This window comes from Sphaerodactylus townsendi, linkage group LG02, assembly GCF_021028975.2.
Source record: "Sphaerodactylus townsendi isolate TG3544 linkage group LG02, MPM_Stown_v2.3, whole genome shotgun sequence".
NCBI classification, from domain to species: domain Eukaryota; kingdom Metazoa; phylum Chordata; class Lepidosauria; order Squamata; family Sphaerodactylidae; genus Sphaerodactylus; species Sphaerodactylus townsendi.
Genome location: NC_059426.1, coordinates 140,124,591 through 140,150,586, shown reverse-complemented (window position 1 = coordinate 140,150,586; position 25,996 = coordinate 140,124,591). Strand labels below are relative to the sequence as shown.

Sequence of the window (25,996 nt, the reverse complement as noted above, 5' to 3'; positions counted from 1 at the left end):
GAACAAAAATAGTAATCAAAAACACACCTGAAAACTGACTGATGTGTACTAGTATCCTGACTGAGAAATGATTAACAAGTAATTTATGGAACATTGGTAAGTGGAAAATAAATAGGGGTACAATAACATTTACAAAGTGTGTGTTCAGGTACACACACACACCTGTATGCACATGCACAGACAAACCATTAAAACCCCAGTTAGCAAAGCAAGAATTAAAGACAACAGGAAATATTAAGTCACAGTAAATGGACATATTATTCTCTATATTTTCTGTTCCTTCTCCCCTCTGTTCATATGCTATCATCTTTTAAAACTGAATCTGTAAAATAATTACCTCCTGAATCCAGTGCTAGCTTACTTGGAAGTAAGCCACACTTTGCTCAGTGAGGCTTATTTCCATGTAAATTTGCAGAGGATTGTAGCCTATGAGAATCTGGCTAATTGGAGGAAGAAATCACATGAGCAGTTCTCAATGACAGGAAACTGGCTCCGAGTACTTTTCTTAGTGGAGAGAAACACCAACTTGTTTGCCTTTATTGAGCAGTTAATAACATGAAGGGCTAATTTATATGCATGCAGTAAGACCCAGAGAACAAAAAACAACTTGAGGTTCTTACAACATTCTAATTAAGAACTAATTTATTAATTTGACTGGAAATGCCTCCTGTTACTTGAACCATTAGGTCTACTGCTTACATTCATTTGAAAGCAACATGTGTGCCTCCTTTTCAGTATGATTGTATGACACAATTTCTACTACCAATGCAGTGCTGACAGAAAATGAGTGTGCTTGAAAAGAAAACATGACATTCACATATTAGGTACAGCTAATTTCTGATTCAGGACTTTCCTTATCAGTTGCATGTGTTGAATTCCAGCAGCACTGACTAAAGTAAATATTTCTATTCAGCCTCACATTCTGCAAGATTTTGTACACTATATAGCCACAAAGACTGACTGTGCTTTCTAGTAGACTACAGATTCAGCAGAGAAACAATTGTGCAGAATTATATGCACATACAGCCTTTTCAAAAGGCTTGCTAACTATACCAAAATAGATCTGCTACAAAGTAAATACACGTTCATAAGGATACTGCTGGACGAATCACCAAACTCAGCAGCCAAGTGGTTAAACATTTATGATTTGATTTTTATCTCAGCTTGGAATGTCGTTGGAGTGTCCCACTTCTAACAACTGTTTGCTAAGTTAAGGCTTTAGTGTTTACACAGCGCTGAATGAAGCAGCCTGGTCACCAGATGTGAATGCTTCCCCAGACTGGAGTTTTCAATCAGATCACAGTCCTAATGGTCCCCGCTCCAATCTTTTTCCTCAGGACGTCCACCAGCCTTTGCAACCTGGGATGGGGGGAAGGGAGGAGAGAAAAGGAAACCAATATTAGGAATGTCCTGACTGAAAGAGACAGTGTTTGCCCTGGACCAATATGTCCCAGGGGTGGTCATGCTAGGAAACAAAGCATTACTGTAACAGAGACGGGCCCCTGGGGCAGAATGCAGACAATTTGAGAGAAACTTTTAACCTACAACCCGGCCCTGTCACAGTCAGAAGAGTGTGTTAACTCATCTCCCACTTCGTAGTAAATACAATATCTGAGGGCCTCATGGCTTCCAAGTTTACACAGTACTTTGACAGTTTGTGTGTGAATCTTTTTACTGAGATGCCATTACACAGACAACACATTTGGTTCAAGGAGGGTGGGAAGAAAGCTTGCTGTGTGTCTGATGCTCTCATTAAATGGAATCACCAATTCTCTTTGGTTTCTGAAAATATTCTTGCACTTGTTCTAGTTTAGCTGTGTATGGGTTGGATGTACACTGCATATTTATATTTCCCCATATGTACAGAATCTATACATTTGTTTGCAAAACCAGTGATATACCATATTGGCTAGTTAGCCTTAGGGAATTAGAAACCCTCTATTAGGTCTCTTTGGATTCCCTTCTGCCATAGTACAGTGCAAAATATCAGGTCCAGTTTGCTAGGAAGGACCATGAATTCATAAACCATCAATGGATATTACTAATTAGACCCAGAAACCTATGTAACTATTCAGTCTACACTGTGTCAGCAGATGTGAGACTGTGCACAAGAAAAACTTAAGCAGGTAAAATTGTTTGTTTAGGAAATGCATATGCTGTCTTTTCAAAACTTGCTAAAAGTGACTAACAACTAAAATAAGACAACATCAACAAGTCCATAAAAAACCCAGTTAGCTAATAAAAACACAAAAATCAAGTCAAACCAATAAAACAGCTCAATAAAAACAATTCCAGAGCATAAAAGCATAAATGAAATAAAGCAGTCTAAAATAATATTGATAAAACAGTCCCTCCAATAACAATTCCCTCCAATACCTATGCAGTTCTCAAACACCCTCAGCAGTCCAGGGTACTGGTTCTCAGATCAAAGAACTTGTTGGACTGAAAAAATACAAAGAGGTGCAGATTCTTTCAAGTACTGAGTATCTTGAACTTTCTAAAAATCTTGGGTGCTGTGTGGTTTCTGGGCTGTATGGCTGTGTTCTAGCAGCATTCTCTCCTGACGTTTCGCCTGCATCTGTGGCTGGCATCTTCAGAGGATCCTCTGAAGATGCCAGCCACAGATGCAGGCGAAACGTCAGGAGAGAATGCTGCTAGAACACGGCCATACAGCCCGGAAACCACACAGCACCCAAGTGATTCCGGCCGTGAAAGCCTTCGATTTCTAAAAATCCATGGCAACAGGGAATAACTACACTCAAGAACTTTAGAGGAGACACCTGAAGATGCAGCACGTTACTTTTTGCAGAGGGATGCCACTGAAAGGGTCTTCCTACTCATGCCTGCACACACTATTAACACATAGAAGTCTTCATCCCATAGGTTGGGACTTCATAAATGCCCACACCCCCATGCCTTTTTACGGGGAAGGTAGCCTGGATTCTCAAAATGAAATGACCCCAGTCCACACTTCCTGATTACAGTTGGGATGAAGATGATTCAGTATAGGAAGTATCTTTCTTGTGGCAACTGCCTGCAATTGGCACTTCTTTTTTTCATCCTGTCCAGTGGAGAGATCTAATATGGATTTTGATCTGTATACTTTTCTTTTTCCCCCGGCTATTCCACTAACAATATATGTGAGCCACTTCCTTAGTTTATCTATGTTTTATTCAACATTCTCTGAAGGTCCTCACACAAACAAACATGTGGCACAAAGGTATACACTGAGAAAAGGAGAGATATGCATTGCCATGCACAGCATGTTAAGTACACAGTGTACTTTTTACCTTTGGGAGTTCAATGAATTGCCTGCAATAACATTAAAAGCATTAATATAGTAGAAAAAATGAGGGGGAAAGTTCCATCAAATATATCAGTCAAAAATTTTATGTATGTTACAAGATCAAGACTGAAGGCTCCAGCCTTGCCTCTACAAAACCGGGTTCTTTTCCAATCAGGCACTCCAACTACTGAGTTTTTAAAGTCTTCATTTCAAACGATAAAATAAAAAAATTGCTTTTACATAGTTTCCTCAGCATAGTACATTCCCATAGGATTCCTTTGTTTCAAAATTCAGAGCCATGGCAGGGAGCTGGTTCCCTTAGCCTGGCCCAAGGTGGAATCTCCTTAGCCTTTGTTCCTCAGGCCTATGTTACCTTTTGGTTTAATAGGATCTAATCTAAAGAAAGCTAGCCCCATGTAGAGTCTAGTTAATTGTTTTCATATGATTATTTCAGCATTTTTTCCCCACTATTCTTCTTACTGCTTAAAAAGAAACACAAAACAAAACTCTTGTCCTTTCAGCACAGCAAATGTATAGTGGGTTGCAGTTGGGATTAAGCAACCTGCTTTTCTGTTTTTGCATTCGCATGCATCCATTCAGGCACCGATTGGAGCCCGCGGAAACAATGCAGGTTACTGTCGTGCTTTCACATGGAGGCATGTCTATTTTTTAAAATTTACCTCCCACTGATGTGTAGCTATGCAGGCATGCACAAATGAACCCCCACTGTCATGCTGACGTCTCATGATACCACAATACGACCATTTGCACCTGCGTGGCTATGCAGATGTAAGCCAGGTAATAAAAAAAGGAAAGCATAGCCAAATAAAACGCCTCCTGCCTGGCTGTTCACTCGCAAGTGGCTGCAGCCCGGGATTTTTCAAAGGACTCGCGAACAGTGCGATTCTCAAAAAACTCGGTTTGCAGGAAATAACACAGAACAGACTTGCTTTAGGGGCAGGATCCATGCAAAGTCCCCCTCCCAAATGGTTTTTTTAACCATCCTTAAGGCATGTTTATTGGCCCGTGCAGAACAGGCCTCTGACAAATAAAGAGGAAAACAGAATCCAATTTGGGTTCCGGCAACACCAGTGTTACCCAAAATGCTGGGGTTTGCCCTTTTTAGTGCGGGGGGATTAGCAAAGGGCAGACCTGCATCAATTAGAGGTTGGGCAAGCTCAGAATCTTGGTTGGGAGAGTTCATGGGGATTTGCTTCCGCAAGAAATCCATAGAACTTTGTGAAAGTTTAACAAGTTTTATTAAGGAAAATAATAAAATACAAGCACTCAATAACCAAAGCACCAGAAGACACACTGTCCTAGGATATATATAAGGAGAATTTAGTGGACAGATTTGGAAAAGCAAAAGAATTTGGGAATTAAACGGGTTCCTGAAAAAGTCAAGAAAAGCAGAGTCCCAGAGCCTGCACTGAGCTTCAAGAAAGTGGAGGAGAAAGCAGATGGCACACAGCACAACTGAACCAAAGCCTAGCTCAGAAGTCCTGGGCACTGAGTGTTAGGCGAGGAGCTAATTTATGAGGAAGGTTGGGCCCTCTAGTCATGCTGAGGGAAATTAATCTTCATGGACAAAGGAGGGTTCTTGTCTTCCTGAGGGAAGACAAAAAGGAACACTGCACTTTATTGGGTAGTTAATCTAATGGTTTGAGCACTTGGCTTGTGGCTAAGCCTGGGAATGCCCAAAAGTGGGAAGATAGCTGATTCAATTACAGCTGCAAAACAATGGCAATACGAATAAGATGGTCTTTAGAGAGAAGTTAGTCACAGGAAGAGACCAAGATTAGTATTGTGCTAGTAGGAATACTTGAACTAATCACATTAGCATGTTCTTTGTCTCAGTGAGTCAGATAGACTAGGATTGGAGATGGCAATGTCTTTCCATGGCAGAAGGTATTGTTTTTATCTTAATCCCTTTAGGAAGGGAGAGGCAGGCTATTTGCAAGGCAGATGCTAAGGGAGGCAAGTCCAGGCAGGATTTCTTGTCCTTATGGGTACACTAGCCAATGCAGAAAAAATGGCACTATGGTGCTGCACTGCCAGGTACCCCAAGGGTTGGCAGGATGAGTAGAGACAGGGCTTTCCCAGCCCATCATGGGCTGGGCTGGTAACACCAAGCTGGCTCACTCAGTGCTCCAACGTGTGAGTCATGGTCTAAAGGCTAACGTCCAAGATCGTGTAACTCTTGCCAAAAGGCTTGTGCCTTTTTGACCATGCCTGGCTTAAATCCATGTAACAGGAAGAGAAACAGAAATTCAGCTGGCAAATATGTTCCCAAGATTCTCCTTTCCTGTTAATGTGGTTCCCTTCGGTGCATATTGCACTACACATTTGGAATTCATGTGTGACAACATTCTATGTACCTCTTGTGTATAGTGTCTGTGAAGTGCTATTAATGGCAGCTGACTTATGGCATCTCCGGCAAGGGACTTTCAAAACTAGTGAGAAGAAGAGGTGGCTTGCTATTGCCTTCCTCTGAAGATCCTTTCCTCCTGGTGGTCTGTCTTCCTTCCAAATACTGACCTTGCTTGGCTTCCAAGATCTGATGAGACTGGGCTATACCATGCCACCTTCTTTCCCATGTATCACTTAGAAGAATGAAATAGGTTGTCAAGTAATCTTCAAATGAGACAGTTTACTCTGGGGCAGGTGAATTGTGCTTATGACCTAGTTGTATATGTGATGGGAAATGCTGAAAGTATCAGATCTTATGTTAGGTTCATGATACTGAAGTTAAGAAGGTCCAACAGTACAATTCTAACAAGAGTAATACTCCTCTAACAAGCCTGATAAAGCCTGGATGGGAGTTCTCATGGGAGCCTATATAGGCCACCTCCGATTCCATGGCAGAATAACGGATAATATAAATGTTATAAATCCATAGAATGGAATACATGAATTTTGAGAAATACAGGCAAAGCACTATGCCACGTCTAAGTTTCCACTGTGAAAGAGAATACAAATATTTAAATTCATCAGCGGGAATGACGGAGCTACAAGTGGCAGAGCTACAAGGGGGCAGGGAGGGTGTGCCGGGCACACACCTGGGGGCACAGAAAATAGCCCCCAAGCCCCTCCCCAGTGGTGCCCCCACCCCCTTCTCATACTTACCTTAGTTCTTTTCCTTTTCCTAGAACTTTTTCAGGCTGAAAAAAAGGCCTGTTCACAATACAGGCTAAAAACGGCCTGAGGAACTACAGTTCCCAGTAGACCTTGGGGCTCACAAGGTCTCCTGGGAAGTATAGTTCCCATTAGGCTGTTTTTAAGTCTGAACTGCGAATAGGCCTTTTTTTCAGTCTGAAAAAGTTCTAGGAAAAGGAAAGGAACTAAGGTAAGTGTGGGAAGGGGGGAAGTGTGGGAAGGGGGCGCTGCAGGAGGGGGGTTTCGTGGGAGGGCCATGGGGCCCCAGAAAATATAGACTGAGCACTGGGCACAGTTTGGCCCAGCTATGCCTTTGACCCCTACCAAACTTCACCTCAAGGAAGTGGGCAATACCTCTTGAGAACCTCATGTGTTTTCTTGTAAATTTCTCACTCACATCACTAGTCCTAATGTGAGGCATCACTAGTCCTAATGTGAAGCAGACTTCACTATATCACATATTCTCAACAAGCTTTGAGAGCTTTGAAGCCCAGTTACACATCCTGCCACACAGGCTTAAGTTCTTGCCACAGCCATGGTGCCTGTAAAGCTCCAGTCCTCAACAACCTTGTCAGGTTTTAGCACTATAGTTGGCCTTCTCAATCATTTTAACTACTCAGGTGAACTCCTCTCATGATGTCCATCTACAGCCAACAATTGAAATGCTTTTCCAACTTCAGTTAAAAATAAATACTGGGAATGGTGACACATGGAGAATACAATAGTTGGATAGATTTTTAAAAAGAGTCTTGGAAAGATGCGGCCAACCTAAACCTCGAAACATCAAACTGGTAAGTCAACGAAGAGTTGCCCATGCTTGAAAAGAAATACCCATAGGTTGAAAGTTGCTGTCTTCTGTTTAACTTTGAAACTGTCAGGGCTCATTGAAAATAATGAGGCTTAACAATCATGGCTCTTGCTCTTCAAATGAATGATGACGGCTATCATCAAAATGAGGTACACTACACCATACATAAAGAATGCAAGACCACTGTGCTTTTTGCTTTAATTTTTCTATCAGTAGAATAGTAAACTATTTGTATATTCATTTTTTTTTACCAGGAGAGCCAAACAGAAGTACATACCAACCCTGCCCAAAAAGGGATGTTCAGTGTGCAGTTCGATGCAAATTGCACTGGAACAGATTTTTCTAATTTCAAAGTTTATTAAGTACTTCTTCATGAAAGACCGAAGCATAAGGAGCTACAACCTCTACATTACACTAAAATAAAAGTAACATTTATTCTGAAGTCACATTTTCTGGCTGCTCTTCTCATTTCAAAAATGGGCCACTGGAAGCAATGCCATTATTCTATCATAAACCGGCTTGAAGATTTCAGATAGTGGATTATGGATTTTTGAATAACTCCTCATGTTTTCAAACCATTTTATCTGGAAGTACTTTCTGGCTGCATAATAGTGCCTTAGGACAGAATCAGTGCCCCCTGCAGACACTGAGGATAGTTTAACAAAAAAAAAATACCCTTCATAATGAAAATACTCCATTTTAAAAATGCTGGGTTTGAACAAGTGGATGCTTCCTGGTTTTTTTGTGTGTGTGAAATTTACTGTACATCTTGTCATGCCACATGCCAGGATGTCTAATGAATACTCACAACAAATGAAAGACCTAGTTTATTACAAGGGTCAGCTTCTCTGTTGTAATAGGAAGCCATCCAAACAAAACAAACAGCTTCTATTTCCTGTGCCAGATTTAGGATATGGGGCATACACACTTCTTCCACAGACTTCTATCCACAGAGCAGGGAAGGGAGCCTATTCCTATGTCCGTGGAAGTGTGGCTCCAGTCTCACCAAAGCCAGCCACTGTAAATTCTCAAAACTGTGTGTGTTGAATGGGGCCACTTTGAAGAGAAGTTTCAAATGAGACAGTTCTCTGTGTAGCCACATAAAGAACTTTGCTTATGTGCAAAAGGTAGTTTCTCTGTGGAGGTGGCATAAAGTTCTCTTAACAAATAAATAAATAAGTGATAGCATGGCTTCAGCTTTCTCCGCTTTCCCAGATATTGTGAGAGTGTGGGTATCTGTCTAGAAGCCATAGTATATATAATATAATTATTTTAACAAATGCATAAATGCAAGCAAATTTTCAGTTTGTTAGAAGCACAATGTAATAACAACAACAACAACAACAACAACAACAACAACAATAATAATAATAATAATAATAATAATAATAATAATAATAATACATCATTGTGATTGAGGACAAGAAAGTGAGCATCATCGACATAGCAGTCCCCGGTGACAGCAGGGTCATTGAAAAAGAACACGAGAAGGTCACTGGATACTGCGATTTGAAAATCGAGCTTCAGCGTCTATGGCACAAACCAGCTGAGGTCGTCCCAGTGGTAATCAGCACGCTGGGCGCCATCCCAAAAACACTAGGGCAGCATTTGAAACATCTTCGAATTGTCAAAATTAACATCTGTCAAATTCAGAAGGCAGCCCTGCTGGGATCCGCACGAATACTACGCCGATACATTACAACTTCCTAGGCTTCTGGGTGAGGCTCGAATTGTAATGAAGACCAACAACCAGCTAAAGATCTGGCAGCTGTGAAATCTACCACCACCACCACCACCACCACCACCACCACCACCACCACCACCACCACAACAACATTATTTTTAAAGCTTAACTGAAGTATTAACTGAACTTAGGCCCTTTTCACATGGGACAATTAAACTGGGTTAAACCTGGTAAAAAACCCAGGTCGGGGGGAACTTTGCATGGATCCAAATCCTAACGTGTATCCACTCTGTGTTTCCCCCCCAACTCGGGTTTTCAATAATCGTGTTATTTCAACAATCGGGTTTTCAACAATCTTTTGTTTTAACATGGCTTACAGCCATGCTGAGCAAACAGATGTGGCTGTGAGCCACATTAAAACAAAAGAATCACATATAACATGATTCTAGAAAAACCCTTTCCCGGCTCCTATCTGCAGAGCCACACTGGGGAAACAGGCCGTATCATGGTCCAGGGGGGGGGGGCGGGTCAGTCCTGCCTGTCTGCGAAGCTGCACTTAGCATGCAGGTGGGGGAGGGAGGGAGGCAGGCAGGGAAGTTAAAAAAAGTGCCTACATGCAAAGGCACTGTCCATGGGACAGCCAGCCATGCAAAGGTCCCGGGGCTATGCTGGGTTCGTTAATCCCAGCTGTAACCCACTCAGAATTTTCAGTGTGGAAAGGGCCTTAGAGAAACTGGCCAAGAACCAATGGAGTATCGGGGGGGGGGACGACGGGACAAAGAGGACATATGACCCAGGCACCACTTCAAAGTGTCACGTGAGGGTGCATTCAGTCAGTTGTCCCTCCATCCTCCCTTCAGGAGCAAGCAGGGTCCAGAAGGGCAGTGGCAACAGTAAGGCCATGCAGGAAAGCTTTGTTTGTGTCTGCCTTGCAAGGTGCGTCTCCACAATAGTAGGTTTTGGCTGTGCTATTTCCTGCAACTGTGGGTGGTCCAGGGCCAGAATTGAGGCATCTGAGACAGGGCCACTGTCAAATCACACCCCCACATGGCTTGGCAGCACCAAAAGCAGCTACCCAATTGTCACCCTTTCATCATTTCTATCTGCCTCTCGGACCCTTCCAAGCTGGGGGTTGACAGGGCAGAGGAATGTCTCGAGGCCCATTGCCATGGCCAGGTCAGCAAAGAGGCTGGGTTGGGGCCCGTAGCCAAGGCACAGGCAGCTCCTTCAGACATGGGCACCTGCAAGCCCCGCTGGGAGTCAGGACACCTACACCAGGTAATGGAGCCCCCACGGGCTTGAGTGTTAGTGGGGACTCTGACAGAAAACTTCTAGATAAGTGGGGGGAAATATCTGAGGGAGGGGGCAACATTTTGTGAAAAGGGCACAATTTGATGCCTCAGGGAGCTTTCTCTCCCACACAGTGGCATACCAGAAGTAAATGGCGCCCAGAGCAAGTTCTAAAATTGTATCCAGGTGCCCTCCAATTGCGCCTTCCCCCCAATTGCACCCTCCCCCCCAAAATTGTGCCCCCAGGTAGGGGAGAATGATAGAGTGTCCTTGTCTACCTCTCTGAGTGTCCAGAGGGCACAAGGGTGGGGGCCTGGCAGGTGGACTGGCAGGCAAGCAGTGAGCGAGTGAGCAGGTGGTGGCTGAGTGATGGATGGCTTGGCCTGCCATGGGGGAGGTGTACCTGCTACTTGGGCCTGCTGGTGATCACCTGTGAACAGAGGATGGGTGAGCAAGAACTGGTCAAGTCAAGTGGCAGGCAGGTGATGGACAGCCTGGCCTGCAGGGGGGAAAGGTGAGCCTACCGGCTGGGTCCTCTTATGATCATGTGCACAGTATGGCGGGCATGCCAAGCAGAGGGCAGCCAGCTGGCAATGGGGGCACAAGGGCCTTCCTCGCATGGGGGAAGGAGGGGAGGAAGCAGGTGACCAAAATTGTCCCCATGTGACCAAGAGGAATGGTGTCTGGGTTACATGTCCCCCTGCCCCCAAGATCCACCACTGCTCCTATAGCTGGGGGGGGGGGAGGTATCCAGAGCCCCAGCTGATGTTTTAGCTATATACACCACTGCCAAGAACCCAGGGCCAAGAGGGGATATAATCTGGGTTTCCATAGTCCAAGTTCCTGACTTCTGCCAAGGTTCTCCTCAGAACAGCTTAACCTTGAAAGAAACCATGGCAACCAAGCAAGTTATATGCAGAGGGAGTGTAGAAAAATATTAAAATGTATGTAAAAGCTGAAAAAGGAAGAGATGAAAAAGAAAAGGTGACAGCATTTGTAGATTTGTAAAGATTTTGGATTTACGAATAAAATACATTTCTGAGACATTCATAAGGGGAAATTCTTCAGTACATACATCAAATACATTCAAACCAAAGTTGCAACAACCCAAATCTTACAAAAATTAAATTGTTCCTAGATGTACTATACAGTTATTATACCATGGAGACAGGAGTAAGTTAGGGGACCAGATGGTTAATGATGAAATGCACTTGTCATGATCGGATGGAATAAAACTGAACTCTTGGACAGAAGGGAGTCCTATCAATCAGCTGCCATGGATTGGGGCCTCCACCACCTGAAGGCCGAAAATGAGACCCTCGGGGGGAAGTGGGAGAGATGCAGAGATTCTTTGGAAAGATGACAAGGTAACTAGAGGTGCTTCAAATTCCCCTGGCACTACCAGGCCCCAATGGAGGGGGAGGGAGGCAACCACCAGCACTGCCAATGCCTGGCCTGGGAGCTCCAGAATCCACTCCTGGGCTGCCCACTCCTGTGCAACCTGTGGGGCCAGTGAGGCTGCTGGAGTGAGGCCCAACAACAGGGTTCCTCCACAGAGCGGTGGGCAGAGAGTTGAAAGCATCCTTTGATGGAACCACCAAGAAGTTGCCATATTTTATGATCCAAGCGGCAGCCTTCATGCGTGATTGTGTGGCCTCATTTGCATCCAAGGAGAGCTGGGTGCTCTATGTGAGTGCGCTGATGGATGGTGAGGCAGCTGCCTGGTTCGTTCATGGTGGGTGTACCCAAACTGGGGAATTCTGATCAGTTTATGCTTGCCCCACATGACTAATTTGAAGAACCATTTCAGGAAGGAAAAGCCCATGCGTAGCTGCAGCGCCTATGGCAAGGAACCCAAACTATCATTGAGTATGCCTCCCAGTTTCGGCACCTTGCCAGCCACATTCATGCCTGGCCTGAGGTTACTGTTGTGAATTCCTTCAAGAATGGGCTGGATGCAGAGGTGCTGCAGTGGTCCCCGGTACAGGGCAACTCCAAGACTATCATGGGATGGATCTGTCTGTCAGGGGATCTGGAAGGTCACTTACAGGCAGTGCCAAATAGTGCCAGAGAACCCCCAGCCACCCTAACCAAGCTGGGATTCTGATGAAAGGGGAGGCTTGGAATTTGAAATCCAGAGAGGAGTCTTAGTGGGATGCCACTGCTCCCTCAACTTATGTTTGCGATGTGGAGGTGAGCGTCATATGATTGCTTCCTGTCACCAGGCTGGAACTCAACCAGGGGGATGGGGGAAGGGGCGACAAAAAAGAAGGGCATGACTAAACCAACCAGGAAGAGCTCGGAACATGCCTCACAGCCAGGCTTGGGAACTGCCATGCCAGGATCCACACCAGAAAGTGAGACCTCGGGCAAGGTCCTGATGGATGAGGAGGCAGGCACCCCACGGCTACAGGGAAATGGGGCTGACTCAGCCTAGATGGCACCAAAGGCCAAGTTGTGAAGCAAGGTGGCAAGCCATGGGTGAATGGACCTTCACTGCTCAAGTTAAACTTACAGACTGTGCAGAAATAAACTTGTGTGACTTTACAGGCTGTAGTGGATTCCAGTTGTGGGAGTTGTCTGATTAATCCTGTAGAGGGCTAGGTCTACGTGAACTTGAAACACCTGATCCTATTCAAACAGATGGCAGGCAATGGCAGCTCCCTCCACATCTCAAGTAAGTATGCCCATATTAGCTGGGATAGGCACCCATTGGGAATGGAACCAGTTTATAGTAGCACCCTTGACGAAGTATCCACTGGTTCTGGGGCTGACATGGTTGGTGAGACATGACCCAGACGATAAGTGGAGTCAAGTGATGATTGCATGCACCTCCCCCTTATTTGAGACCCATTGTTGGAAGACTCTAGTGGAAAGAGCATTGCCCCAGGCTTCAGAATTGGTTTTGGCTAGGATGACTAAGGAAGAACTTGAGGTCATTCCCAGAGAGTACTGTGATTTAAAGGAGGTGTTAGAAGAGACGTTCTTTCTCCACATGTTGGGACTGTGGTATTGAACTGGTGGAGGGGGCAAAGCAGGAATGTAGGAGTGCGGAAACACATCTGGTTCACCAGATAAGCCTTTGCCACTCAGGTGGAGGAGTGGGGAATCAAACCTGGTTTTCCAGATTAGAATCCACCTGCTCTTAACCATTACACCATACTGGCTCTGAGGAAATTGTTTGAACACAGTATCTTGTTATTGAACAGTACAGGGGCATGACAGGCCATTAACGTTTTTAAAAGAGAAAATTGGTATTTTTTATTTTATTTTAATTTTTAAAAATGAATAGTAATTTGGGGTGCACTTTACACAAAGTACTTTAAAGGTTCTCTGTGGCTGACAGATTCAACGGACTTAACTGAAGCAAAGAATCCCCACATTTTAAATGCATAAATCTTTCATTATGCTGATCTCCTTTTCTATGCCTTCAACTAGTTCTCAGTACTGGCTTTTCTCTCTCTGCCACGGTCCAGTTATAAAGTTCCATCCTACCCTGTGACTTCCACAGGCAGAGAAATGAGACAAAAGAAACCAAGAAAAGAACAAAGCCAAAATAAACCTCCAGACACTAAGGCAGTCTTTAAAACAGCAAAGTAAAAGGGAAGGGGAAGAGAAGGACTATGCCTATTGTTGCTTTTGTTTTAAGGGTAGAGATATTCGTTATGAGAGAATCATACAATGAAGCAATTCAGAGCCCCTAGAGAGAAAAAAAAGACTTTTTAAAATGGTGTGATGTGGCATGGGAGGGAGAAATCTCTTATCTCTCTTGCTGGCACGGATACCACTCAGCAGTGGTCATCTCTCATCCCCATACATGTTATTAGGTTTGTAACAGAGGGAAAAATTATACTGTGGGCAGCGAAATGTATAACATAAAACAGATGAAAACAATAAATTTGTCATTTCATTGAGCCATTGTAGAGATCTGTCAAAACATAACAAAACAGTAGATGTATGTGAATACATACAGTGAATATATATAACAAATACATTTAACTAGATAAATATAAATTTCACAAATATCTTGGGACCACTTATAACAGTGTTCAAAAATAATTTTTCTGTGTATCATGCTCCTTCTCCTTGTGTATGTCACAGCCTTTTCACTTTATGGCCAAAGGCTGGACCATACAGAAATTTTGGAATTACAATGTAATCTTAAATTTACATATGTGTAAATTCCCCAGGTGAAAATGTATGGGCAATCCTTAGTAATATCCAGTCTTTTCCCCAACCTCCTCCTCCAATTCTTTCTCCTTGGCTTCAGGCATTTTATTTCCTCTCTGACATAGTACACTTTCCAAGAATCACCCTTGTATACTTTGTATACCTTATGCTATCACCCTTACAAGTCTTGTGGTGGCCTAAAAGACAGGGTATAAAGTAAGACAACAAGTGAAGAAATAGCTAGCTATGTTATTTGGGATCATGATAGGAATCTCTAAGGCAATACAGCTCAAATTGACAGTTGGAAAAAATGTAATAGTGTCACAACATATGTGCATCCTCACATGAAATTATGACTCGGATGCACAAATGAGAAATGGTTGAGCATTTAATGCGAAAGTCATAAGAATTCACAATGGTTTTACAACATAAAGTATAATTTAAAAAGTTGTGTTTGCATGCATAAATATGTCCTGTCACCAGTCCCTTAATCTGGTTTTTGGTTTTTTTAGCGAATTTGGAGAAATAAGTCCTTCAAACCCCAGTACAAAAGGAACTATTATATAATCAATCTGGATTTAGGCACATTAAACCCTAGAAGCTGTCTAGACACTAAACCGACAACATGAGCTTTTGATTCTAACCTCTGTGCTATATCTGTGCATAATACTGAATACTCCTTTTCTCTAAGACAGCTGCTGTTTAGAGGAGGTTGGCAAAGTGTTAGGAGAAAGTATGAATCTTGACAAAGTTCATGACTTCTTGAAAAAAAGAGAGACAGTGTGCCACCAGTATGCTTCAGGAGGCAGCTGACTTCTCCTCCCTTCAAACTAATAAATAACTTAGCCCATATGTTGGCTGTAGTAAAGACAGGTTAGCCTAATAGGCAAACTGTTTTCAAATGCATGTGAGTCTAGGTTTATACACGTGAACAGGAAATACAATATGGAAAGAAGATTTTGGGGGTATAATTCTTATGGTAAATGTTTACACAGCCATATCAATTTAGTAATGCCTGTAGTATTTGATCATTTATACGTGCCATGAGAAATGTGCTAGTTGCTACTAGTCTGGAAAACAATTCAGAATTGTTAGAAAAAATAGCTGAAGGGGCAAAAAGATCAGACAAAGATCATGGATCTCTGGCATTCTGTAAAAGGTGAATTGGGGAGTTCATATTGGTACCATGTTGAAAGGGAACTGCGGGTTTAACCCTTCAACCATAGTCAGTTTCACTAATAGAAACTAGTCACTCCATGATTTGATTCAAATTTAAATTAAAAAGCCACCCCCCCTTTTAACATTTTTAAGAACAGCACAGAGATCCTAGTTTTGTTTAGCAGCTAAAAAGATGTTGGAAGGATTAATTTCCTTCTTCCCTCCTGATATGACTCTGCTCTGAACTGAAGCTACACACATACACAGATGGAAGAAAGTCTGTGATCTTCATGACATCTGGTTTGGCCTCATGAAATAATGGCCACAGTAAAGCTGTGGTCTGACATATCATAGGATGGTCATTCCTTATTTTTTTTCCAGGGTGGCTCCCTGCCTATGAAGATCAATTAATTTGTAATGAGCATTCTGGAATTTTCTTTGTTCTTTTGTTTTTATTTTGGCATTCTACTACCTACCTACCTACCTACCTACCTACCTACCTACCTACCTACCTACCTACCTACCTACCTACCTACCTACCTACTACCCTATTACTACTACTACCCTACTACCCTATCCTACTACCCATTCTACCCTACTACCCAGGACTGTGAATGAGTATTGCTATATCCTTTGACATCTGAAGAAAACTTGTCAGTTTCATTAATCTACTTTTGAAGGTGGAAATTAGGTTTGGAAACTGCTGTGAAAAAATGAGGGGAAAAATCATCTTTCTCACTGGTTCCCCCTGCCCCATCCCCTTGCAAGCACTGTTGAACTAAATTCTTAAAAACAAGAAGTGCAATAGACAAATTTCACTTCCTCCAGTGCTGAAACATGGTTCATACACCCTTAAAGAGAGAGAGGGAGAGAGATTAAGCAGCACAAGTGTGCACTTCCCTCAAGTTACTTGCAGCAAGTTACTTTCTCTCCTACAATCTATAACAAATAGGAAGATCTTATGACAGTATTATATTTGCTACAGGATTTGCATAAGGACCATTTGAAGGAAAGAAAATGCACTTGTGCTGTACCATTTTGCAGCAGGATTTGAGTTTCCAAAATACTAAATAGGACTCATGCAGTATCACAACGGTTAAGAACCTTTAATCTAGCATAAAAGGGACCATTTTAATTTTTTTCTTTTCTCTGAGCAGACTGCCCAGTCACCTTTAGAGATGCCAATACAGGTAGTGTCAAACAATGGGATGGGTTAAGCCCCCTTCCTTTTCCAAGCAGGTAACAAAGATTTGAAAGAGTTAAAATGATAGAAAGACATCACTGATCAGGAAGAGGATATCTGGATCCAGCAAGAAAAGATTCCTTGACCCAGACTGACCAGGTCAAGGGGGTCGGGAAAAAGAAAGGGAGCCTCTCTTCTGGCTAAGACCAAGGAAAGAGACCGAGCTTGTGCCTGGAGTTCTGGAGGCAGCAGCCATTTTGACCATGGGCTTGCCCAGGGAGCTGGCACAACCTTCCAGGTTGTGAGATCAGTAATATTCAAAACTGAACAGCCTGCCCTAATGTAACAATTGATAAAGTATGTACAGAGAAGGGAACTGAGGAACTGCATTCATCTCTAATTTCTTTTGAACCCCTTGTCCAATTTGGTTATGTGCTGAAAGTATGCTTGTAAACATCTTATTTTTAATAAACATTTTTTAACATTGGATGCTGGTAGCAGTTTTCTTTACCACATAAACCTCTACTATCTTGGACGTGCTATTTTAAAGGGAGGTTGTCAGGAGGAAGACTGGCAGTTGGCAAGTAGCTATTCCTCCAGAGGTGCACCAGGCCATAAATCATCCCTGTGGTACTTAGGAGAGGGGAAGCAGGAGACACAGATACTAGGTCTCAGTTGGAAAGGAAGCTGGGGGCCCCTTACCCTCCCCAGTGGAAAATTTCTACAAAGGACAGGTGGTGGCAGCAGTTACCCTAGAGAGAGAGAATGCCCCTTCCAAGAGAAGTTGGGAACCCGTGGTAGAGTGCTAAGTGGGATTGGTCCCACAAAGCAGGCCTGTTCTATCACAGTCTCAAATCCAGTTTGTCAGATGCATGTCTCTGGTCAAGTGGGTTCTAATCTATCACAAATGCTAAAATAAAAAGCAGGTCAGCTTTTTAATGTATCTGTTGTTGCTATAACAGACTAACAACGATTCCAGAAATACTGATGCTGAGTCCATGAACTTTTAACGCTGATAATGTTCATCACAAAGTATCATATTTTAACTTTGACATGTTCTAAACAAGCATTGCTTGTCAGGTTAAATACCTGTCAGCTCCACCTCTCTTGTGGGTGCCCCATAATTGTTTACAGTGAAGACTGTAAAGCTGAAAATATCACTAGCGCAGCTGAGATTGTTTTTCAAGCGCACTCTCACTAAGCATACATTGGCAGTCCCTGTTAAAATGCCAAGCAACTTCATGGCATTGTAAGTCATACAGGCAGGATGTTCTTACTTCTTCATTCTACATTGAATATTTGACCTTAGACTTTTAAGTTTTATTCTCTCTCATTATGCTCATGATTGACTGCTGCTTTGTTCTTACAAGCAACCAGATATCCTTAAACCAACCAAACCCTTGAAAACATAGACTAGAATTTTTTTTAGTTAATTTCTCAACCATCGCATTGATTTTGGGTTGCTCAAATTGACATAAGATGCAAGTTTGAAAAGTTTTCTGAGGCTGATTGGGATTCTTATACCATCAATTACATGATCCAAGATGTTACATCTGTTTGAACAGCAGTACCTATGAAGGGTTGAATAATAAGAGTTGCTTCCACACAGAGTTTTTGCTCTGGTTTATCTACTTTCCTATTTTGTCTATTTTCTGGATTTCCTCCTACTTTGCTTGATTCTTTCCCAAACCTGTTTGCTATGCTCTCGCTGAAAAAAAAAATCACTCAAAGCATTTTGCAGAGACATGTGGACAGGACGATACAAACTTCTAAGCCTCCCACCTATAGGGACATGGGGTCACCTGGGTGCATGCCTTTTGGTCACATGGGGAGGGGGAGCTAGGCACATGCCACCAAGGCCTTCCTCCCACTGGAGGCCCTGCAGGGAGGCGGGGGCGGCAGCAGGCAGCTGCAGCACCTGCCTGGGCCACTTGCTGCCACCAAGCCCCACCCTCTGTCCTTCATGCAGGCCGGCTTTTACCCTTCCCAGGCCCTGCTGGCCTGCACGGAGGCCAGGGGTGGGGCTCAGCCTGCATGGAAACAGGGGGAGAGGCTCGGGGGTGGGAGGCCTCCACGCAGGTCAGGGATGGGCTTGGCACCCTGAGCCATGCCCCCGAGCATGGGAGGGACATGGGGGTGGGATGCCCAGAGAAGGGATTGTCTCCAGGCACCATTCCCCCCGATATGCCTCTGCCTCCCACCCACGCAGGTGATAATCCATAAGCCCTTTGTGCCCACCATTTTCTTTTCATATCATCGGAACACTTTTGGCCGACCTTTTAAAAAGCAAATTACTATAGCAATACAACAAGTGAGAATTTTAAAAAAGGGGACAGAAAGACCTCCAGTGGAACATAAGTGGGGCAGGAATGTAAGGGTTACCAGTAAAAGAATGAAGGAAGCACAGAGGAGCTGCTCATGTGGATGAACCACCGTTGCTTCAAATATTTCAGCAATGACTGCACAACCAGTAGATATCATGGCGTATAAGCAGTCACAATAATATCACAGTAAAGTCAAAAATGCTACTAAGTAGTGGTCTTCAGTCCATTGGGTGGGAGCCTCAAATATATTGTGGCCTTGATGCTCTGAGTTACTGCAGAGATATTTCCAGGAGAACATTGTCATTGGATCTCCATGATCACAGCATAAGACAAGGGAGAAGATAGTCCTTCAGAAACATAGATGCATATGTCATACATGCAGAGAATAATGACAAGCAACTTGTACTGGATGAGCAGTGCCACTGTTGTGAATCTGTCAGCGTCCAGGCAGGACCTGGGGATCCCCTGGAATTGCAGCTCATCTCCAGAGTACAAGAGATCAATTCCCTTGGAGAAAATGGATGCTTTGGAGGGTAGACTCTATGGCATTGAACCCCACTGAGGTTCCTGTCCTCCCCAGTCCCCATTCCCAAATCTGCAGGAGCTTTCCAACCTGGATCTGGCAACTCTACCTCCCCACATTCCCATCAGTGGTTGGGGGGCGGGAGTGGGGAGGAACTTGGCAAGTCGAGCTGTGATAAATTCTTGGTTTGTCTGCAGAGCAACCATATATAGCTGAAGCTTCTGAAACATGCCATGGTCAGCTTTCTGTGTGGTGCGTTCCTTTTTACTAAAAATTTCAGCAGCACTAGCATGAGGAAGAGTGAGGAACAAAAGACAAGCTGGGAAAAGATAAAAGTTTTCTTGTTTAATTGCTCCAGTTTGCTCTAAACTCTAAACTCCAGTTTGCTCTGAATTGCTCTAAACTTTGCTCTGGATCTTCTGAATTGGTTTTAGAGTAATCTCACTTGGTGCCTGCTGTTTTCAAAACACACAACAGGTTGCACTAGAGCAGTATATTTTTGAGGTTACAAAGACACAATTGAGTCACTAAATTTAAACGGAAAAGACCATTCCTTACTGCATGTTTACCAGAATCTCCAGATATGAAACTGAGGGTTCTATGAATGCATTCCTAAAATCCAACCTTTTAGAACAGCATATGAGCTGGGCCTTGAATTACAGTGTGTGAGAGACAAGTTTTGCCATGAACCATTTCCCTGGCCTGAAACAACCATGCAGAACTGCTGCGTGCAGGTCCTTTTGCAGGTATAGTTAGCCTGGAATACCTATCGCTGCCCAATCTGGAGATCCAGGTGTTGTAGTGGGTCTACCAGTACTCCTATGATGGGAACTTGGGTAATTGAAACCTGGTCATCAAGAGGATATCTTTGAATCTTCCAACTACTATGACATTAGATTAATCAATGGGTTTAACTTTAGCAGCTTGACACAGACTCACGAAAACAGAAATAAACCAAGGATCAGTCACAGTTCTCTCGGAATCCTCTCAGCCCCACCTACCCATATGGTGCCTGTTGTGGGGACAGGAAGGGAAGGAGTTTGTTAACCACTTTTGAGACTCCTTACTATTGAGAAAAGTGGGGTATTAATCCAAACTCTTCTACCACTCAACAACTAACAACAAATCCCTGGTGTCCACATGCAAGTATTTTTTTTAAACCTGAAAAAATGTGAGATATTCTTAGGTACTAGGTAATGTAGTTTTCAGGCTGAAGAAATTAGAATCACAGATTATTCCCCTGCCCTTTGGATCAGCTCTATTAGTAAGACTTCACAGCTATACTGGAAATAAACGAGAAAAGACTTCTTTGCCACTGCTATGGCATAATATTTTTTATGGAGCAGTCAGTTCCAAATTGGTAAGTGCCATTTATTCTCTTCCTGCTGTTTCAAATGCCTTAATCTTCCTCTGTACCAGCCTATAGCTATACAACATAGGTAACCTATGGGGAAAGATTCTTAACAACCAAGCTGATGATAATTAGGGCCAAACTGCTGTTCCACTGGCCAAGCAAGACATCAACACTGGGACAGTTGATTAACTCACCTAGCTTGTTGCTAGGTTCAAACAAGCACTATGTGACTCAAACAACTGAAAAAACACAATACTTTGGAAGATGGAAACAACTTCATTACTGGATAGCTCTAAAATAATTCAGCCTTTTCCATAAAATTAGGCCAGGGCTTGGGGAATGCACATCAAACCTTGCTAATGGGCAAAAGTTTATTTGATCCAAGAACTCAAGGCACAGATCAAATTATCTGTGACCAATCTGAATGGGATTATTCAGCAGTTTTAAACGTAGAAAAGATTCAAATGGATCCAAATGATCTTTCTGATTGAATCAAATGATTAATTCAAATATCTTTTGTTGAAGACATTACTTCATTTGAGAATGTCAAAAATACATCTCTGACAGATAACCCAAGCCAGACATCTGGTAAAACTTTATAATTAATATATAGCATTAAAAAAACCTTAGCATAGTTAAGATGTTATCTAGCTACAATATTCTAGGTGGGCCTTTCTGCATATTTTTACAAGCAGTTTTAGCACGTACATCATATTTTTCCAGCCAAGTTTGGGTACAGTTTAAGAATGACTTTTTACAAATGAAAGATTTTTTTTAAAAAAAACCTACTGTTGTGTGAATTTATTATATCTGGAAAGAAGTGATATAAGCAAACAGTCATTCCTTAAACTCTTGCCACTTTGAAGTTATAAAAGCCAGCCTTACAAAAAGGAGTTGACTAACAGTTGTTCAAGCCATCTTGGCCATTATCAAATGTGACTCATCACCCTCCTCCCCCTTTTTTGGGGAGAATTTTAAAAATGGGGTTAGTCGGACGCCTCTATTATTACTTTTACTGCTATTGTTATCGCTGTTTTAAAGATTTTATAATTTGTCTATTTATATTTTTTTGTTGTACACCGCCCAGAGCCCTCCGGGGATGGGGCGGTATAGAAGCTGTAACAATAAATAAATAAATAAATAAATAAATAATACTGTTTTCAAAAATGTAATCTAATAGTTTGCTGTGGAACAGGTATTGTGGATTTTAAAACCCTAGATAAACACAACAGTTTTTGAACCAGAGTAGAACTCTAGGATCTCATTTATTGGTCTCGTTGATCTAATTAAAGAATAGGGTTCTTTTCCTGGTTTACACTATCTAATTTTGCTATGCCAACATTCGGGTTTGCTCTGATGTATTCCGCAACAAGTTGATGTTATACAATCGTAGCCCTAAGCTAGCTTTTCCAGTTTACTGAGTATGCTTAGTATATTTTACCATTGATAAATCAACCAGTGTACAAACTCCCATCTCTCAGCAGCAGTTCTAAGCAAACTGTAAATGAACACTCAGGTCAAAAAATGGGATGCTGTGATTATATTGACTCTGAAAACATTTGACTTTCATAGACTGCATTGTTGTTTAGGGTAAAAAAATGTTGCAGCGCTACCTGCTTTCCCAAGAAATGTAAAAGGAAAAGCTGTTTCAGGGACAACAACTGTGCTCTATTACAACTATTCACACATGGAAATAATATTTAAAGACCTCAATCATGATTCAGACTTCCCCTTCTCTAAGGCCCCTTCCACACACGCAAAATAATGTGTTTTCAAACCACTTTCACAACTGTTTGCAAGTGGATTTTGCCATTCCACACAGTTTCAAAGAGCACTGAAAGCAGTTTGAAAGTGCATTATTCTGCATGTGCGGAATGAGCCTAAGGAAAAAAACCTACAGTTTGCAAAGTGAGAAAGACCTCTTAGCTTCCCTTCCCTTATAAAAGAATGAGAAGCCACGCATGTGAGGACTCATTTGGCTCACAGCATTCTTGTTTATATCTCACCCCTGCCAGGTAACAACAGTTCTATGATCCAAATATAAGTCCATGCAGACAGAGTTTTTTGTTTTGCATGTTTTATTTTACTTTTAGCATTCATGAATCAGGAACAAGATCTTGAGAAAGGAGCACAAGTTCCATTCCACAACTGCTCAGTCGTAGGCCCACCTTTGTTTCAGAGATTTTGGATTGTGCTCAGGCACTGAACTGAATTCAGCAGAAAATTCCCACAGATGGAAGTTGTGTATGTGTCTGTGAGGGGAGTAAATCCCACCATTTGTCCCAGATTCATACTGTCCTCCAAAAGCAGCATTTCAGGGGGGCATTTGGACTATCACTGCAGGGGGGGAGTATCACCCCACTTAGAAATACATTTCCATAATGTTCTGACTGAGGCAAACAGCATTTGGGGCATTATAATGTCTGTGTTGCTGTCTGCTAGGGCTGCCAGCCTCCTAGCAGGATCTGGAGATCTCCCAGCATTACTAGTGATCTCCAGACTACAGAGATCAGATCTCCTGGTGAAAATGGCTCTTTTGGAAGGTGGGAGTCTATGGCATTATATCCCACTGAGGTTCTTCACCTCCCCAATCTCGCCTTCCCTGGGATCCACCCCAAATCTCAATAAATTTCCCAGTCCACAGTTGGCAACCTTACTGTCTGATATTTTCTGATCAACATGAGAAAACAGGCCTGTTCCTCCTATAAAATAATTGAGAGCCTTCTTTATACAAGACAGTGTTACAAATTTGCTGTCAACCTTTTGAAATCATTTCCAGCCTTCATAACAAATCAGGCATATGTTTAATGCACCATCTTAAAAAAAACCCCCCCCCCCCCCCTATCTAATTCTCAGCCTGGCCAAATCTATCAATGCTTAAATGCAGAAATCAGATAAAACAGATCTTTCTTCAAACCTGATAAAACAGATCTTTCTTCAAACCTGAAACAAACCCAAGATTGAAGCAAAATCTGAATTTAAAAAATATTGGGGTGTATGTGTAAACCCCACCCCCCCCCCCCCCGCCCCGTGACAGAAGCTGAGTTGGTGGCCATTAAAAATGAATATTCTGAAAGTGGCCATTGTGGAGGTTGCCAGCAACCACTGCAGAACTGCCAGCCTTTGTTTGTCTGTAAATGGTAGGGGAGAGGGCAGGGCATTTTTAGGGCTGATTTGGAATCAGTGGGGCCAATCCTGCAAGCAACAACCAGGGGACTTGCTACCATGTTACTTGCATGATTCATCCAGGATTGGCTGCTTGCTTCCATTTAACAGCAGCCACCCCACTAAAGGAGCAGCAGTGGCATAGGAGGTTAAGAGCAGGTGTACTCTAATCTGGAGGAACCAGGTTTGATTCCCTGCCCTGCCGCTTGAGCTGTGGAGGCTTATCTGGGGAATTCAGATTAGTCTGTACACTCCAACACACGCCAGCTAGGTGACCTTGGGCTAGTCACAGTTCTTCTGAGCTCTCTCAGCCCTACCCACCTCACAGGGTGTTTGTTGTGAGAGGGGAAGGGAAAGGAGTTTGTAAGCCTCTTTGAGTTTCCTTACAAGAGAGAAAGGGGGGATATAAATCCAACTCTTCTTATTCTAAAGAAAAACAGGAAATAGTATGGGAAGAGGGATAAAATGGAAAGCAGTCGCGAAGCTACAAGGGATTGGGGTGTGCGCTGTGCACCGGGCGCACACCTGGGGGGCGTGAAAAATCACCCCCAGGACCTTCCCCTTTCCCTGCCCCCCCATGGCGCCTCCCACCCCCTTCCCACACTTACCTTAGTTCCTTTCCTTTTTCAGAACTTTTTCAGGCTGCAAAAGGCCTGAGGAACTACAGTTCCCAGGAGACCTTGGGGCTTACAAGGTCTCCTGGGAAGTATAGTTCCCATCAGGCAGTTTTTACTGAGAACAGGCCTTTTGCAGCCTGAAAAAGTTCTGAAAAAGGAAAGGAACTAAGGTAAATGTGGGAAGGGGGGAAGTGGGAAAGGGGAGCGCCATGGGAGGCGCCTGGGGGGGCACCGTGGGAGGGTGGGAGCACCACGGGGGGGCATGGGGGCAGAAAATTAGAATGCGCATCGGGCACAGTTTGGCCCAGCTACGCCTCTGATGGAAAGTGAAGTGCCTCACAACAACAACAAAAACAACAACAACAAAAAGCTATATTTTTCCATTTGGATAAAACAATTATCATTAGCTCTCCCTCCCCAACTTATGGATTTGCCTATCATTCTCCCCTTCCCAATTTCTGAATTTGCCTCTCGCTCCCCAACTTTTGGATCACTCCCCATTCCCAGTGGAGGAGGCATGGCAGTGGCTGGTGGCAAGGCCAGTGAGATCCTGGATTAATGCTGTGCCTGGCCCCTGGCAGGGCACATTCAAGGCCAGGGAGAGGCAGGTGGCTGGTGGTGGCTGCAGCAACTGGAGCAGAGGCATGCTGTGGAATGTACGGGAAGAGGAGGTATGGCAGCTGGCATTGATAGAGAGGCTTTACCGCTGCCTGAATGTGTCTCAGATACCCAGCCTCTGCCACTTCCTACCTTCGCCTCAGCTGCCAAGACGATGCCCCCTTGCTGCCTTCATGCCTGTTTTCTTGCATGGCGGACTGGGCCAAGTGCATTGAGCTGAAAGACCAGGTCCCCTGCTGGCCCTGCAGTGCAATTGCTCAAAGGGCAGGTCAGCAGCGGGCTTGGACTGGCTGCTTTACAAAGGGGAGGCCCACCCACTCACCTGAAGTGCTCTGTTATTTCTACCCTCTAGCCTTGGGTGAGCTGTAGCCAGGCAGCGCTGCCCTAACTCCTTGTTAGCAGGGGAGAGAAGTGGGTGGCTGAATGTGCCTCCCACATGATCCATATGAGTAGTGCCTGGGGCTCCCATGCTCCCTGCTCCCCTGGTTATGCATCTGATGCTAAAGACCCTAATCTATAGCATATGCACCATTTCTCCAGCCAGCTACCCAAATCTGTCACTGAATACTCCTGTGAAATAACACTGCCTCACATCTCCTTCCAAATGTCAGCCAAGGAGAAGTCCTCCTTACTTCCTCTGCTAACCCTTCCATGGCAGTG

At 43.5% G+C, this 25,996-nt stretch overlaps 1 protein-coding gene across 3 annotated transcripts in view; it reads right to left on the bottom strand.

Annotated features, from left to right (window-relative positions):
- Positions 1 to 624: 624 nt before the first annotated feature.
- MIPOL1 (mirror-image polydactyly 1) overlaps positions 625 to 25,996 on the bottom strand; it is a 254,510-nt gene continuing 229,138 nt past the window's right edge. For all 3 annotated transcript variants that reach the window (XM_048485912.1, XM_048485911.1, XM_048485909.1), the window contains one exon: positions 625 to 1,359. In XM_048485912.1, the coding sequence (XP_048341869.1) occupies positions 1,293 to 1,359 (67 nt within the window). In that variant the 3' untranslated portion in view covers positions 625 to 1,292. The remainder of the gene's footprint in view (positions 1,360 to 25,996) is intronic.